We start from the raw sequence: 12,868 nt of genomic DNA, 5'->3' as shown, positions 1-12,868 counted from the left end.
TCTCACAATCTAGCCCTGTCCTACCTCCCCGTGCACCTGCCCCTCCACTGCCCAGCCTACCTCCCCATGCACCTGCCCCTCCACTGCCCAGCCTACCTCCCCATGCACCTGCCCCTCCACTGCCCAGCCTACCTCCCCATGCACCTGCCCCTCCACTGCCCAGCCTACCTCCCCATGCACCTGCCCCTCCACTGTTCACCCTACCTCCCCATGCACCTGCCCCTCCACTGCTCACCCTACCTCCCCATGCACCTGCCCTCTCCATGGGCCACTCACACTATGGTCCTCTGGTGCTCGGTGTGCCCTGAACAGTGGTGCCTTTGCATGACCTCGAGCCTTTGCTCACAGTATTTTCTCTGCTGGAATGAGCATCTCCTGTTTTCTGCCTGACAGATCCCTATTTATCCTCTGAGGTCTTGCCCAAAAGCCACCTCCTCCCAGAAGCACTTCAGGCAGGGTTGTCTGCTTCTGTAGCTTATGCTCCAAGTGAGCGTGGCTCCACCCTCTGCCCAAACCATCGGTTCACACGCTGCCCTCTTCCCTCACACGGTCGCTGGGCCTGGGAGGGGGGTCTGCTCCCATCAGCTGCTGACCCAGTGGGCTCCAGGACAAAGGCACGAAGTGGAAGAAGATGGGAGAGTCACAAAGGGAGCTGGGGAGTTTGGGGCATTAGCACGGTGGGCCAGCCTCGTGGTTTCTTAAACTTCTGATAAAACAGGGCTATTTCTTTCTGAAATGAAAATACAGACCCAGACCCTAAATAAAGCTTGGTAGAGTTCTCTGTGGCTTGAAACGATTTGGGCCTCAGCTTCCTGCACGTCTTAAGAGGGCTGTAAGGTTTTCGAGGGTTTACGTACCCTTGTGTTTATAAGCCTCAGCGGCCTAACAGTTGACACTATTTACTGTCTTTCCGGAGCAGGTTCTGCCTTGTTTTTTGAACAGATGGCCGGATCGATCCCTTATTTTTAGGACACACCACGGGTGTGAAACAGCCTTTTGCTCTCTTGTTCCCAGGCTCGGAGGGGAGTGCCTAGACACAGCCAAGCGCCTGCAGGGGTGCGGGCTGCTGGTGTGCCTGAAGGACACTGTGCCCTTCCGCCCGGGGCCTCTGGAGCGAGACGCTCTGTGCCCCATGCTCCACAGGGACAGTCAGACCGGGATGGGCGAGGAAGGGCACCGAGGGAGGAAGGCTTTGCTGCCATCTTGCGGGGCAAGTTGACGGGAGTCCCACCCCCACGTCCAAGTACAGACGGGACCCTCCTTTAGCGAACACTGCTGGCTGCTGACCTGGCTCCCACTGGGCCCTCCCCCTCCCCCACAGAACCCCAGCGTTCCTCCCCTGTTCCCTGGTACACGGGGGGACCTCCTGGATCTCAGGGTGACGGCCCACACCCCTCTGGCCAGTCCTGGCTTCTGGGTTTTGGACCGGTCAGGGGCATGTAAGGCGAGGGTTGGTGGGTGCTTGTGGGGAGGCTCCTCCCTTCCTTTCTGGAATTTTCTGGAAGTGGCTCCCTCCTCAACCTGCTGGAGGTGAATGAAGAAACATGGACTGAGGTGCTCCTGGCAGCCATCCTATGAGCAGGAGGAGGATCAGCTCTGGATGAGTCCACTAAGGCTGGCTGAGCAGAGCGATGGAGAGAGCCTGGCTTTTGGGTGGCATTGCTAGGTCTCCGGGTCAATGAACCCTGAGGCCTCCCATCACTCTGGACTTCCAGAGCCAATATGGTTCCTTATTTTAAAAACATGTTTGACTTTGTCTGGCTATGTGTTCACTTCCAGGCAAAAGCATCCTAACAGATGCAGCTTCTCAGACCATTGGTCCTCAGAAGCTTCCGCTCCTCTGTATTTTCTGTCTGTAACACTGACAGGGCCCTGGGCACATCGCCTTCTCTCTCCTCAACTAGCTCACGATGCCCTTGAGCAGAGAGGGCCATTCACTCACTCACTCACCATTTCATCCACCTCAGATTATTTAACTAAGCACATACAGGTACCACCAATCTTTTCAAAAACAAGAGAGAAACGTCCCAAGTCAGGAAAGGGAAATGTTTCAAACCCGCAAAGCACGGAACCACTGTAAGAGAAGGGATGGGACACCACGCTTCCTCGCGGCCCCTCAGGCAACAGGAATTTATCACCTGCACACTGTGTTCCACCTTCTCGACCTGCCCAGGGGCCAGTGTCCCGCACCCCTCTTCCCAGTGAGGGTAACTGTCATTACTAGAGTCCCCGTTCCGCGTGTTTCCCCAGCCTTTCCTGTCATCCCTGGACATGAGTCTGCTGCTTCGGTTGAGCTGTCCCGCAACGGCTCTGAGCGGCTAAGTCACGTTGGCGCCGCAGTCCGCCGCGCCGGCCGACCGTGAAAACGCTCCTGCCCGCTGAGCGCGAAGGCCGGCTCAGCCTGGAACAGGCTCTTGATGTCTTTTTTTCCAGGGCGACAATAAAACTCCAATAATTTTGAGCATCTGTCCCTTGGTGCGCAGCCCCTTTCTGTTCTCTGTGGGTCTCTGACTCCGCGACAAATATGTGAAACAATGCCGGGACAGAAACGGGCCACTCTTTGGGGCAGAGCAGGGTTTTCTGACCGACCCCCCGGATATCAGGGATCCCTTCCTCAGAAACGTGGTGTCCCATCACATGGCTCTGTCTCACCCCATGTCCTGTCTGCCCTCCCTCCCTGCTCTCCCCCTTGTGATGAATGGTGAACACGTGCGTGTGCGTGCGCGTGTGTGTAGGTGCTGGCCCAGGTCTGTGACCACAGCACTGGGGAGCCAAGCAGCCCATGAGTTGGCGCCTTGTTTTTATCTACTAAACAGACAAGTCACCTGGCTCTGCGAAAACTAGCGTAAGAGTCTTCGGGAGGATGTTACTAGAAGCTTCCCTCGAAGCCCGCTCTGGAACCGGCCACGGAGTTTTGTCAGTGTGAGCAGCCCGCGTGTGAAGCGCGCGCACCGACGAGAAACACGCCCGGCGCGGCGGCGTGCGCGGAGCAGCCCCGGGAAGAGGGTCGCCTCCCCGCCGCTCCCGCCGCTGCCCCGCGGGCGGGGGTCCTCACCGCACAGCCTCCATCTGGTCCTTCTCCTCCAGGGAGCCCAGCCTCCGCCCCACTTCGTGCAGCAGCTTGGTTCCCTGGAAGCCACTGCCGCGGCCGTCGCACTTCACCACCACGGCTCCGTGGCTGCTCACCAGCACCGTCTCCCAGGTCACCTCGAACTTCTCGGCCACGCTCTGGCTCCCCGGGGTGCCGTCCCTGCAAAAGAGCCCCGGGCCTCGGCACGCTGCGCACTGCGTGCGGCCGGGTCTGACCGACGCCGGGGCCCGATGACGCCCAGGCTGCCGGCCGAGCCTCACCCACGGCGCAGCACTTACACCGTGGACCCGGGCCAGCGCTGCAGACCGGCCGTCCGAGATGGAGACCGGCGTGGGTGAGGCTCCCAAAGTCTCTCTCCCTCTGGTGGGGCCAGGGTGAGCAGGGGAGGCCAGCCTCTCTGCCAGCAACAGCAACAGATGGCCAGGCCCCATTCCAAGAGCCAGCCAACTGAAGATGCACGGATCGTTCCTCCAAGGAGGTGACAGTTACCCCTGCCACCGCCATCTTGGCTTTCTGCCGGGGACCGAGGGCATGTGGGCAAGGAGTGTGTGCGTACGTGACATGCGTGTGGGGGTGCGTATGCAGGGGTGTGTGTGAGGTATGTGTGTGAGGGGTGTGTGTGAGGGGTGTTGAGGGGTGTGTGAAGGCTGTGTGTGAGGCGTGTGAGCGATGGGTATGTGAAGTGTGTGTGAAGGGGGTGTGTGGAGGGGTATCTGTGAGGTGTGTGTGAGGGGTGTGTGTGGTGTGTCAGGTGTGTATGCGAGGTATGTGTGATGGGTATGTGAAGTGTGTGTCAGGGGTGTGTGTGTGAGGGGTATGTGTGTTGTGAGGGGTATGTGTGTTGTGTGTGAGGAGTGTGGGTGTGTGAGGTGTGGGTGAGGGATGTATATGTGAGGGGTGTGTGTGAAGGGTGTGTGATGCGTATGTGAGGTATGTGTGCAAGGGGAGGGGTGTGTGTGGTTGTGAGGGGTGTGTGAGAGGTATGTGAGGTATGTGTGCGAGGGCTGTCTGTGTGTGAGGTATTGTGTGGGGGTGTGTATGAGTGTGTGTGTGTGTGTGGGGGGTGTCTGTGTGAGGCGGTGTGTATGAGTGTGCAAGGGGTGTGTGTGAGGCACGTGTATGGTGGCTGGCGAAGTGCTAAGCCTGTCCAGATAGTGAGGAAAGTGGGTTAATTGCAAAACGGAATCCGATATTGGGATCTAAGCCAGGGGCAGCTCCATAACGAAGTCTTTCCACTGCTGGGGACCAAGCGCCCAGGACGGGAGCCGGGCGACAGGAGCAGGGTTAATCAGGTCATTTGATATTGACTCAGGTGGGTGGTTTCACTGGCGTTCCTAAAACAACTCCGGCACAGGCCGCTGCTCTATCCGGACCTCTTTCAAGTAAACGTGAGGGGTGGCTCCCTGAGAGGCAACGGGAGAGCTCAGAATTTTCCTCACGTTCCACGGCCTTGAAAGAACACACGTGGAGGTGAAGAGAATATGTGTTAAATCTCTGGGTGGTGTCTGGCTCTACAAACACTTCCGTGTGCCCAGTGTGCCCGCATTAACCCTCCACGCCTGCCCCCGCCTCTCGAGGGACCTGTGCTCTGGGTGGGCCTCAGCGCCCTGCCCGGCCCGGGGCCGTCTGCCTTCCCAGGTGGGCTTTCCTGTCCGTTGCTGAGCCTGTTCACCAGCCACGGTAGCGCCACCCACCCAGTAAGACCTGCCTCAGGTCTCGAGGGACAAGTAGCCTGGGGAGGGGTACAGCCCACTTCCTTTCAGGGCGGCCTCACCGACTGTTACGAGCAGAGCCTGCCACCTGCTGGCAGCCTAACCTGTCTTCGGTTCTAGTTTGCAGCCCTCCTTTCTCACGCTTGTCTTTTTCTTGAGTTCAATGCTTTCCATGGGGTCACCGAGTCCCCAGGCAAGCACCCCGAGAAAGAAAGAGGCGACAATACTCACACCACCAGGAGCAAGGGGTAGTGGGCCGTGTCGGTGAAGGTTGCTGGCTTGAGGATCTGAACGGGCAAGTCTAGGCAGAAACAGACACAGGGCGGCACGTTAGGGGGCAACCTGGACCAGGAAGGAAGGCCATGGAGTCCCAGCGGTCCGGAGCGCTCCTGGAGGCACGGACGCTCCAGAAGGACGCTCTGGAGGGGGCTCCATGGGTCCCCCCCCCAACACCCCCCGGGGCTGGCCCTGATTTTTGTCTTAGTGACTCTGGCCAGCTGAGTGACCTTAGGGAAATCACCCAACCACCTCAAGGCTGAGTTTCTCCATCTGAAGCTTAAATTCAATCTTGCAAACAGTGTGTTGAAAACCAGAAGAGCCTGGAAGGCCGTAAACACTTGTTAACAGCCGAATTCCAGGCTGGGAGAAATGAAACCCCAAGGGTGGCATGTGTCTCTGCCAACAGCGTTGCCGCCACGCGCAGTTTAGTGGGGACAGACCTCGGGGAGCCGCGGGGATGTGGGATGAGACCGGGACGCGGGCGGCAGCCCAGCGGGAGAGGCTGAGAGCCGGGAGCCTCCGGGCACAGCCAGGGCCTCTGCCGGCCTCGCTGTGTGCAGGTTGGTGCCGCCGATGGCACGGCAGGAGGGGAGGGGCTGAGGCACCAGCTCCTTCTGATCTTGTCCTGGGCAGCAGGGACCCGGTGCGGGAGGCAGGGGCTCCCATACCAGTTTCTTCTGTCCCTTTCCCCCCAAACAAACCTTCTTGCCCAAGTGAGAGATTGTTTATTGACGGTAACTACAACCCAGATTAGCAATTAAATTGGAATTAGTAGCTTTTTCAGTACAATTACTGCAGATACATCCCAGGCCGGGGTGGTTGGCTCAGCAGCCGGCTCTGACCAGGCTCTCGTTACTGATTCTGGTTGAATGTTAATGGCTTGCAAATTGGATCAATGGCCCAGGGACTGGCAGAAAGGCAGGCGTGGGACTTTATCATCGCGATATCCATAAAACATGGTCTGGCTGCTCTCTGCTGCCGATAAAGCCCACGGGCAGATCTCGGCCACGACGGGCTGCGTACAGGGCCCGGAGCCCTTCCTGAAGACGGACTGCTTCCCGAAGGAAAGCCTGAGCCTCTGGGGACATTAAATGAAAAAAGCAAAACATAACAAGACAGGTGGGTAGGAACACATCTTGCAGAGTTTTCTGTGGCCCCAAAGGGGTGACATTCGGCGGCTAGTCCTCGCACACACCTGCATTCCCAGCCACCTACCAGGGAAACCTCCCACGGGAAGGAAACCTTATGCGGCAAGGGTGGGAGAGTTGATTATTTGTTTCTAAAGGTCTTTGCATTTTTGGAGGAGGGGACGGTGTTAGGATTTGGGAAACTGTTGTGGCAGAGTGTGGACCGGCTTGAAGGGGGAGGGTGCTGGGCCCAGGAGATGAGAAAGAATCTTGTAAAGAACATGATCTGGCCTCATCGGCTGTGGTGGGAACCAACGGACGTGGGAAAATGTGAGGGAGCTTTCGGGAAAACATGCTGCCAGGAATGGGGGTGGGGCAAGGAACCTGAAGTCTGGCCACGGAGGGCCACCAGGCTGACGCACACCTGTGACCTGTGCAAGGGCCCTATGCCGGGCGGTCGTAACGAGCCATGAATGAAGAGCCCCAAGTGTTCGTGTTGCACTGGGCCCTGCAAATTTCGGAACCTGTCTTGAGGTCTGCAGATAGAGCTGGAAGGTAGAGGGGGTCGGGAAAATGTGTGGAAATTGCTTGCTTGTTTATTCGGCCGCCTTACTCTCCTTCTACCCTTCCCTCCCCCCATCCATCATCCGTCCACCATCAGTTTAAAAGCATCTTGCTTTCTTGCCTTTTGGTTCTTCCTTAAAGAAGAAGATGGCACAAATATGCAGTTCCTTTAAGGGCTCTCATGAATTTGAGTCTGCTCTGAGTAAGTGGACGCCGGGGTCTATGTGGAGGGCTGTACCCGGTCCAGCAGGCCATCCGAGTGGGCTGTGGCCAGATTTTCCTCTGACCTAGTTCTCTGACCTGCTCTCTATATGGGGGTACCCCCGAACTGCCCAGCGTGGCTCTCTTCATGGAGCAACAGGGATGGGGGTGGGATTTCAGACAAACAAGCCGCGACTCGGAGCTGCCGTCACCCCCCGGTGAGAGTTAGCTCAAGAGGGGAGACCTGTTTGCCAACCTCAGAGGTGATGGGGGAATGGACCTGAAGGTTGGAGCCTGCATTATTTGAGAAGGGTGCCATCCCCCAAAGTACGGAAGTCTGGCGGGGTACAGAGCTCTGGGGGAAAGACAGTGAGACGTATTTGGGGTTTTTGCACATGGGGCTTCCAAGGGTAAACCTGTGGCGGGCCGTGAGGATGCCAGGTGGGCTGGGTTGACTGGGGACCTATCTGCAGAGGCAGAGGGTTGAGGCTAGGAGGACTCTGCTTCCCTCCGGAGAGAGGAGTCCACTTGTAGCCAGTGCTCTGGGGTCCAGCACAGCACCAGCGCTCATAAAAGCTCACTGGACGGGAGAATGGACAGCTCAAGACCAAGAGGGGCACAAAGACAGGCAGAGCGCTGGGGGCGTCTCTGGTCACGTCAGCATGCAATCCTTCACTGTATTCTCTCTCTAGTTGCAAGGACGCCTCCTCAGCCCATCATCAGCACCGAGAGCTTCGACAATGGAGGAGGAAAATATCGGATGGAACAGAAGAGAAATTTCCAGAGGGGGGGTGTTTCCTCTGGATGGTGTCATGACATGTTCCCCCCAAAGGAGAGAATTTTGGTCTGGGGCCTTATTTAACTGTCAGCCTGTCGAGGAGAGAAATCCATGTTCCACTTTTTTTTTGGTCTATTGCCAGAGGAGTGTCTTGGTTCTGAGCACAACAGGCTCAGTGCAGGATGCTTTCCCCCATGAGCCCCGCCCGAATCTCCCCCTCGCAGGTTGGATGCATTTCCAGCCATGAGGCCGGGGAGTGGGGTGCTGTGGGGGAGCCTCGGGGCACAGCAATCCCCTGCTGGCGGCCGGGCTGTCCGTTCCAGGGGGACAACGCAGCACTTACTGTAATCGTCAACCTCGATCTTCCTGTATTCTACTTTAGGCATCTGTCGGTCATGTACGGCCTTCTGCACGTGCTCATTTGTTTCCAGATCAAACATTTCTAAGAGAGAGAAAGAAAAATGACACATTCAGCCTCAGCGATCACTTACTGAAGCCGCTGGCTTTCATGTGGGCCAGACTGCTAATTCCTACGCCAGGCCCGGAGGTGATGATTGTTATTTCTTTTGCCCAGACCAGGAAACTGAGACAAGGTGGAATGCCCCGTCTCAAGTCAGGAGCATGGGCAGATGGAGGGTTCTTTCCATCGTATTCGGTAACTCCTCTACCGCCCACAGACTGTCCTTCCCCATGGCATTTCTCACCCACACGTATAGGCCTGGGTATTTTTTTTTTTTTTTTAAGATTTTATTTATTTGAGAGAGAGAGAGAGAGAGAGAGCGCGAGAGCGCACAAGCAGGGGGAGGGGCAGAGGGGGAGGGAGAAGGAGAAGCAGGCCCCCCACTGAGAATGGAGCCTGACATGGTGCTTGATCCTAGGAACCCAGGATCATTACCTGAGCCGAAGGCAGACAGTTAAATGACCGAGCCACCCAGATGTCCCGGTCCGGGTTTGTTTTATCCACAAACTGCTGGTTTCAGAAAACCAACATCACCTATCTGTTAGGACAGATGATTTTCCAAATATAGTGGCCACAATAACCAAAGAGGAAAAGGAGAGTAGAGCCTGGAGTGTGCTCTTTATTAAAACTTTACAGGGAAAATGGATTCGGATCTTTTACCCTACTCATAATGTGATCTGGCTTAGGACACCTTAATTAGGATGATCATATTAGCTGGCCCTAAAGCCACGTGGGCCACAGGATAGAGTGCGGTGGGACTGGCCCTTTTCCCTCCCAATCAGAGAGGCGGGTCAATCTTGCACTGGCCCCTCACTTGCACGTGCGCCCAGTGGGTGTTTCTCCAGGCGCACGGATGCCCCTCATCAGCCCACTTCACCGATTTCCTGCGGAAAAGGCCGTTCCTCCGCCTTCACCATCTGCTCTATAATAAAAACCACCCGACTTCCTTCTTCCTTTCTCACTTTGAGGCTACACGTGGGGACACCTTGTGGCCCGTTACGAAAGGAAATTTTGTCTTCAAGGAGCTCCATCTCTGGCTCCTCAAGTAGCTTTGAAACATTAGTGAATATTTCACCGAGTAAACTCACACCACGAGCAGCACCACAAGGAACGGTGAACCGTCCCCATAACAACTCCCTAAGAAAAACAGACCCCAGCTGACTCCACGACGGCCCCCGGAGGCCAAATATGGCCCAGAACCAGGAGTCTCTGGCACTGAGTGGTTTTATCTGTGAAGGGCACGCGGCCACCAGTGGTGCTCAGGGATCCGAGGGACCGTCTACGAGCAGGGCTGGCAAACTCCCACGGCTACCCATGGACAGGGACAGTTCCCGAACTGTGATGAGCAAACAGACAAAACCAAAAATGTTTTACAAGTTGCTGGACACATTTGAAAATTGAGCTTTGATGAAAAGGTGAGGGGAGGGGGCGATGGTACCGCTCATTTTCAAATAGGGAGAGTTAAAAACAAAAAAACCTTAAGCTAGACCAACACCACGGAAGATTGTGAACCACCACGTGGCAGGCAAGAAATGGTGTCCTTTGTAGACAGTGGGACGGGACACTGCATCTGCAAGGGATGTACACAGAGGTCCAGGTAGATGACCTCAACTCTGAGACCCAGAGATGTGGCCGAGAGATGGCACACTCGACCTCGTGGTCACGCACACAAGTTGGGGCAGGGGCACTGCCCCAGGGTGGCGGGTGTGCCCCACGGCCTGCCCCACACCCCCACCTGGACTCCTCAGAGAGCCCACACAGCACTCATTTTTGCTGAGTCTACATACCCTCATCCCAGGCTGCCCAGGTGGCTGTCGGTTGAGCATCCAACTCTTGACTTTGGCTCAGGTCATGACCTCAAGGTCATGAGATCAATCCCCACATCCAGCTCTGTGCTAGGTGTGGAGTCTGCTTAAGATTCTCCCTCTCCCTCTCCCTGCACCTCCCACCCTGCTCTTTCTCTAAAATAATAAATAAATCTTAAAAAAAAAATAAGTGCGCTCAGCCCTTTAACAGTGTTGTGGGCATGCACGGTCAGGAGTTGGTTTCTGAGATAGGAATTATTTCTTATTTGTGTTCTCGTCACGATGGTAGGGCAGGAAGCCTAGAAAGCAGCTCTGCAGAATAAGGAGGAAAATAGCATTTTTCTAATTCTTTACTGCCACAGGACCTTGACACTCACTGTCCCCCATAACTGGAACTTTCTTTGTTGGCACCTTCTCCAACAGGCCAAACATCACATCTGCAAGTAGAAGCGCATCTTGGATACCCCTCTTAACACCAACTGTAAGAGTGTGGTCATTTGTCTGACTGCCTTTCCCTGCCCTCCAGCCCCCAAGGCATCAGCACTCGGTCCCATCCCAGAGACAAACCATATGAGTTTCCAGTCACCTGAGTACACGTGGAAATCCAATCCATTCTCCAGAAATGACGCATCTACACTGGGGCTGAGCCTCGGTTCCCACCCAGGTCTTTCTCCCAGTTCCCACATGGCCCCTTTTCCATAGCCCCAAGACGGCCTCCACTGGACAGGAAGCTGGAAGGGACTGGGAGTCCTCCTGGGGGCTCTCAGGGGCTCCCAGTGTTTCAGGCCTCTTGAGTAATAAAAGTTGATGCAATCAAAGCCTCCCAATCACTGCTCCCCACATAAAACCACACACAACGGGACCAAAGCACACTTCCATTACACTGATTGGAAAGCTTCCAGTACTCGAAGGACTCGTGACAAATGCAAGTTAATACTGAGTTAATGCCCAGATCAGGATGCAATTCACTGACTCTGCCCAGACCTGGGCTCACTGTGGGACCCAGTGCTCAGATCTTCTGGGGTCATCAGGGAACCTGCCATCTTTCCTTTCCTGTGTGCCCACGCAGTGAGCCCAGGTAGAGACCAGTAAGGGACCAGGCAGTGTGCACATGTGAGTCAAGCTGGATGAGGGGAGTTAGCAGGCACCAAGGGGGACAAAGGTGGCCCACTGCTACCAAAAGGCAGCACCACGCTCCTGGGGTGCAGGCAACAGCCTACCCTGGGGAAGTCTGGTGGCGAGGCCAGCCTGGAGCACTGGCTTTCCAAAATGAAAGAGAGCCTACAGAGCCTCTCACAGGTTATGATACGCTCCTCTCTCCGTGTGTATGCGTTTGGAGCCGGTACTTCTGACATCACTCAGCAATCTCTAACGCTGATCCTGAAGGAGAAATTTTACACGTAGGTTGCAGCATTGCTTTGCTGCCCACCGAGTTCAGCTTGCCTGGAGTCACCGAGAATACACGCTCGCCCCCCCAGAACAGCCCTCCCACTCCTGGACCCCGGAGCTCCGGCTTCGAGCGGGAGCACACAATATCCTAACAGACCCTACAGACTGCGTTTGAATAGCTCGCCTCTGTACCGAAATCCCACCCTTCACAGAGGCACCAAAGCAACAGACTATTAAATTTAGTTAAATATTAGATTTCCTATTTAATGATTGCCCACACAACTGGTTTTATCAGCAGAGAGCTGGCTGGCCCACAGGGGAGTTGAGTTAAGCCATTTTATTTGTTCCCATAATTGCATTCAAAGGAGGCAGGAGCTCAGCAGAGGAAATAAGAGAAGACTGGCACGTTCCCGAAGGACTCTTCTTTTGACTTCATGGCCACAGGGACCTCCAGTCTGGAGCACACAAATGGCCACTCCTTAATTAAATGTGAGCCCGCTCTAATGTTTGGTGGAATTAGCTATTATCAGATCTGGACACAGTGAGACTGCAGGAAGCATTTGCTCGGGAGGCTGCCTCCCTGGCTGTGCCCCAGTGGGCGGATGCGCCATGGCCCTCGGGCTGCTCCCGCGCCCTGCTGGGTCACGGCATTGCTGGAAGCCCCGCTTAGCCGCACTTGGGGAAATGCGACCAGAATCTAACAGAAGCCGACGGGCCACTGACCTAAAGAGCACAAGAGCCGCCGGCCGCCTTCCTAGGTTTTTCCGCGGGAAGCAGAGGTGCAGGAGTACGCGCGCACAGAGATCACCTCCTGTTGTGTGGTCTCCTCGCCCCACCTGCGCGTCCGCGCCTCTCACAGTCTAGGCCCCTCCGGGCACGCTGGCCATTGCTTCCTCCTGTGCCCCTGTCCCCAAGGTGTGGGACCCCCACCCGCCGCTCCAGAGCTGTGCGGCTTCGGCCAGTGCAGGCCGACACCGGCGCGGACGCGGGACGCCCCGCCTCACCTGCAAAGCTCCTTCCTCCGAACACCGAACGTCTGGTCGTTAGAGTCAGTGTCACACAGTCGGGTAATCATTGTCCTTCTTGCTAGATCTACTTTTGTCTTCAGCAGGATTTTAAGAAACTTGAAGGCAGAGTCCCTATAAGTGAATGGACCTTTGGCCCCTCACAGCCACTGGCTTCGTGCCAGGCAGGTGAAGGGGTTTAGTCAGGAGGGGCCGTGTGTCAACCGGGCTGATGTGGCCCTCTCCCCACAACCAACTACACTATCATTAGTCTGGGCTGCGTGGTGGTGGGGCGGCGGCGAGCTTTGAGGGAGACAGGCAGGATGCCAGGGCAGGTAGCCTGCCGGCTGGAAGGTGCACAGCGCTTTGCTCTCTCTGGGAGCCACATGCACGCACACGGTCTACCAGGATCTGCAGACTGGATCACTCCATCCCTCCACAGAGGCCGCCTGTGTGTG

At 56.1% G+C, this 12,868-nt stretch overlaps 1 protein-coding gene across 1 annotated transcript in view; it reads right to left on the bottom strand.

Moving 5' to 3' along the window:
- Window positions 1–12,868, bottom strand: part of DPP6 (dipeptidyl peptidase like 6) — a 719,037-nt gene that overhangs the window by 12,229 nt on the left and 693,940 nt on the right. Inside the window, exons 18-20 of the mRNA XM_028089214.1 lie at window positions 8,096–8,194; window positions 5,035–5,104; window positions 3,056–3,250 (exon numbers count right to left, since the gene is read on the bottom strand). Coding sequence (XP_027945015.1) covers window positions 3,056–3,250; window positions 5,035–5,104; window positions 8,096–8,194 — 364 coding nt within the window. The remainder of the gene's footprint in view (window positions 1–3,055; window positions 3,251–5,034; window positions 5,105–8,095; window positions 8,195–12,868) is intronic.

Source organism: Eumetopias jubatus, unplaced genomic scaffold (assembly GCF_037043125.1).
Source record: "Eumetopias jubatus isolate StellerSeaLion01/CBP00866 unplaced genomic scaffold, mEumJub1_p1.0 scaffold_14, whole genome shotgun sequence".
Classification (NCBI taxonomy): Eukaryota; Metazoa; Chordata; class Mammalia; order Carnivora; family Otariidae; genus Eumetopias; species Eumetopias jubatus.
The sequence above is the reverse complement of the archived record's forward strand: the minus strand, read 5'-3'. Positions and strand labels throughout refer to the sequence as shown.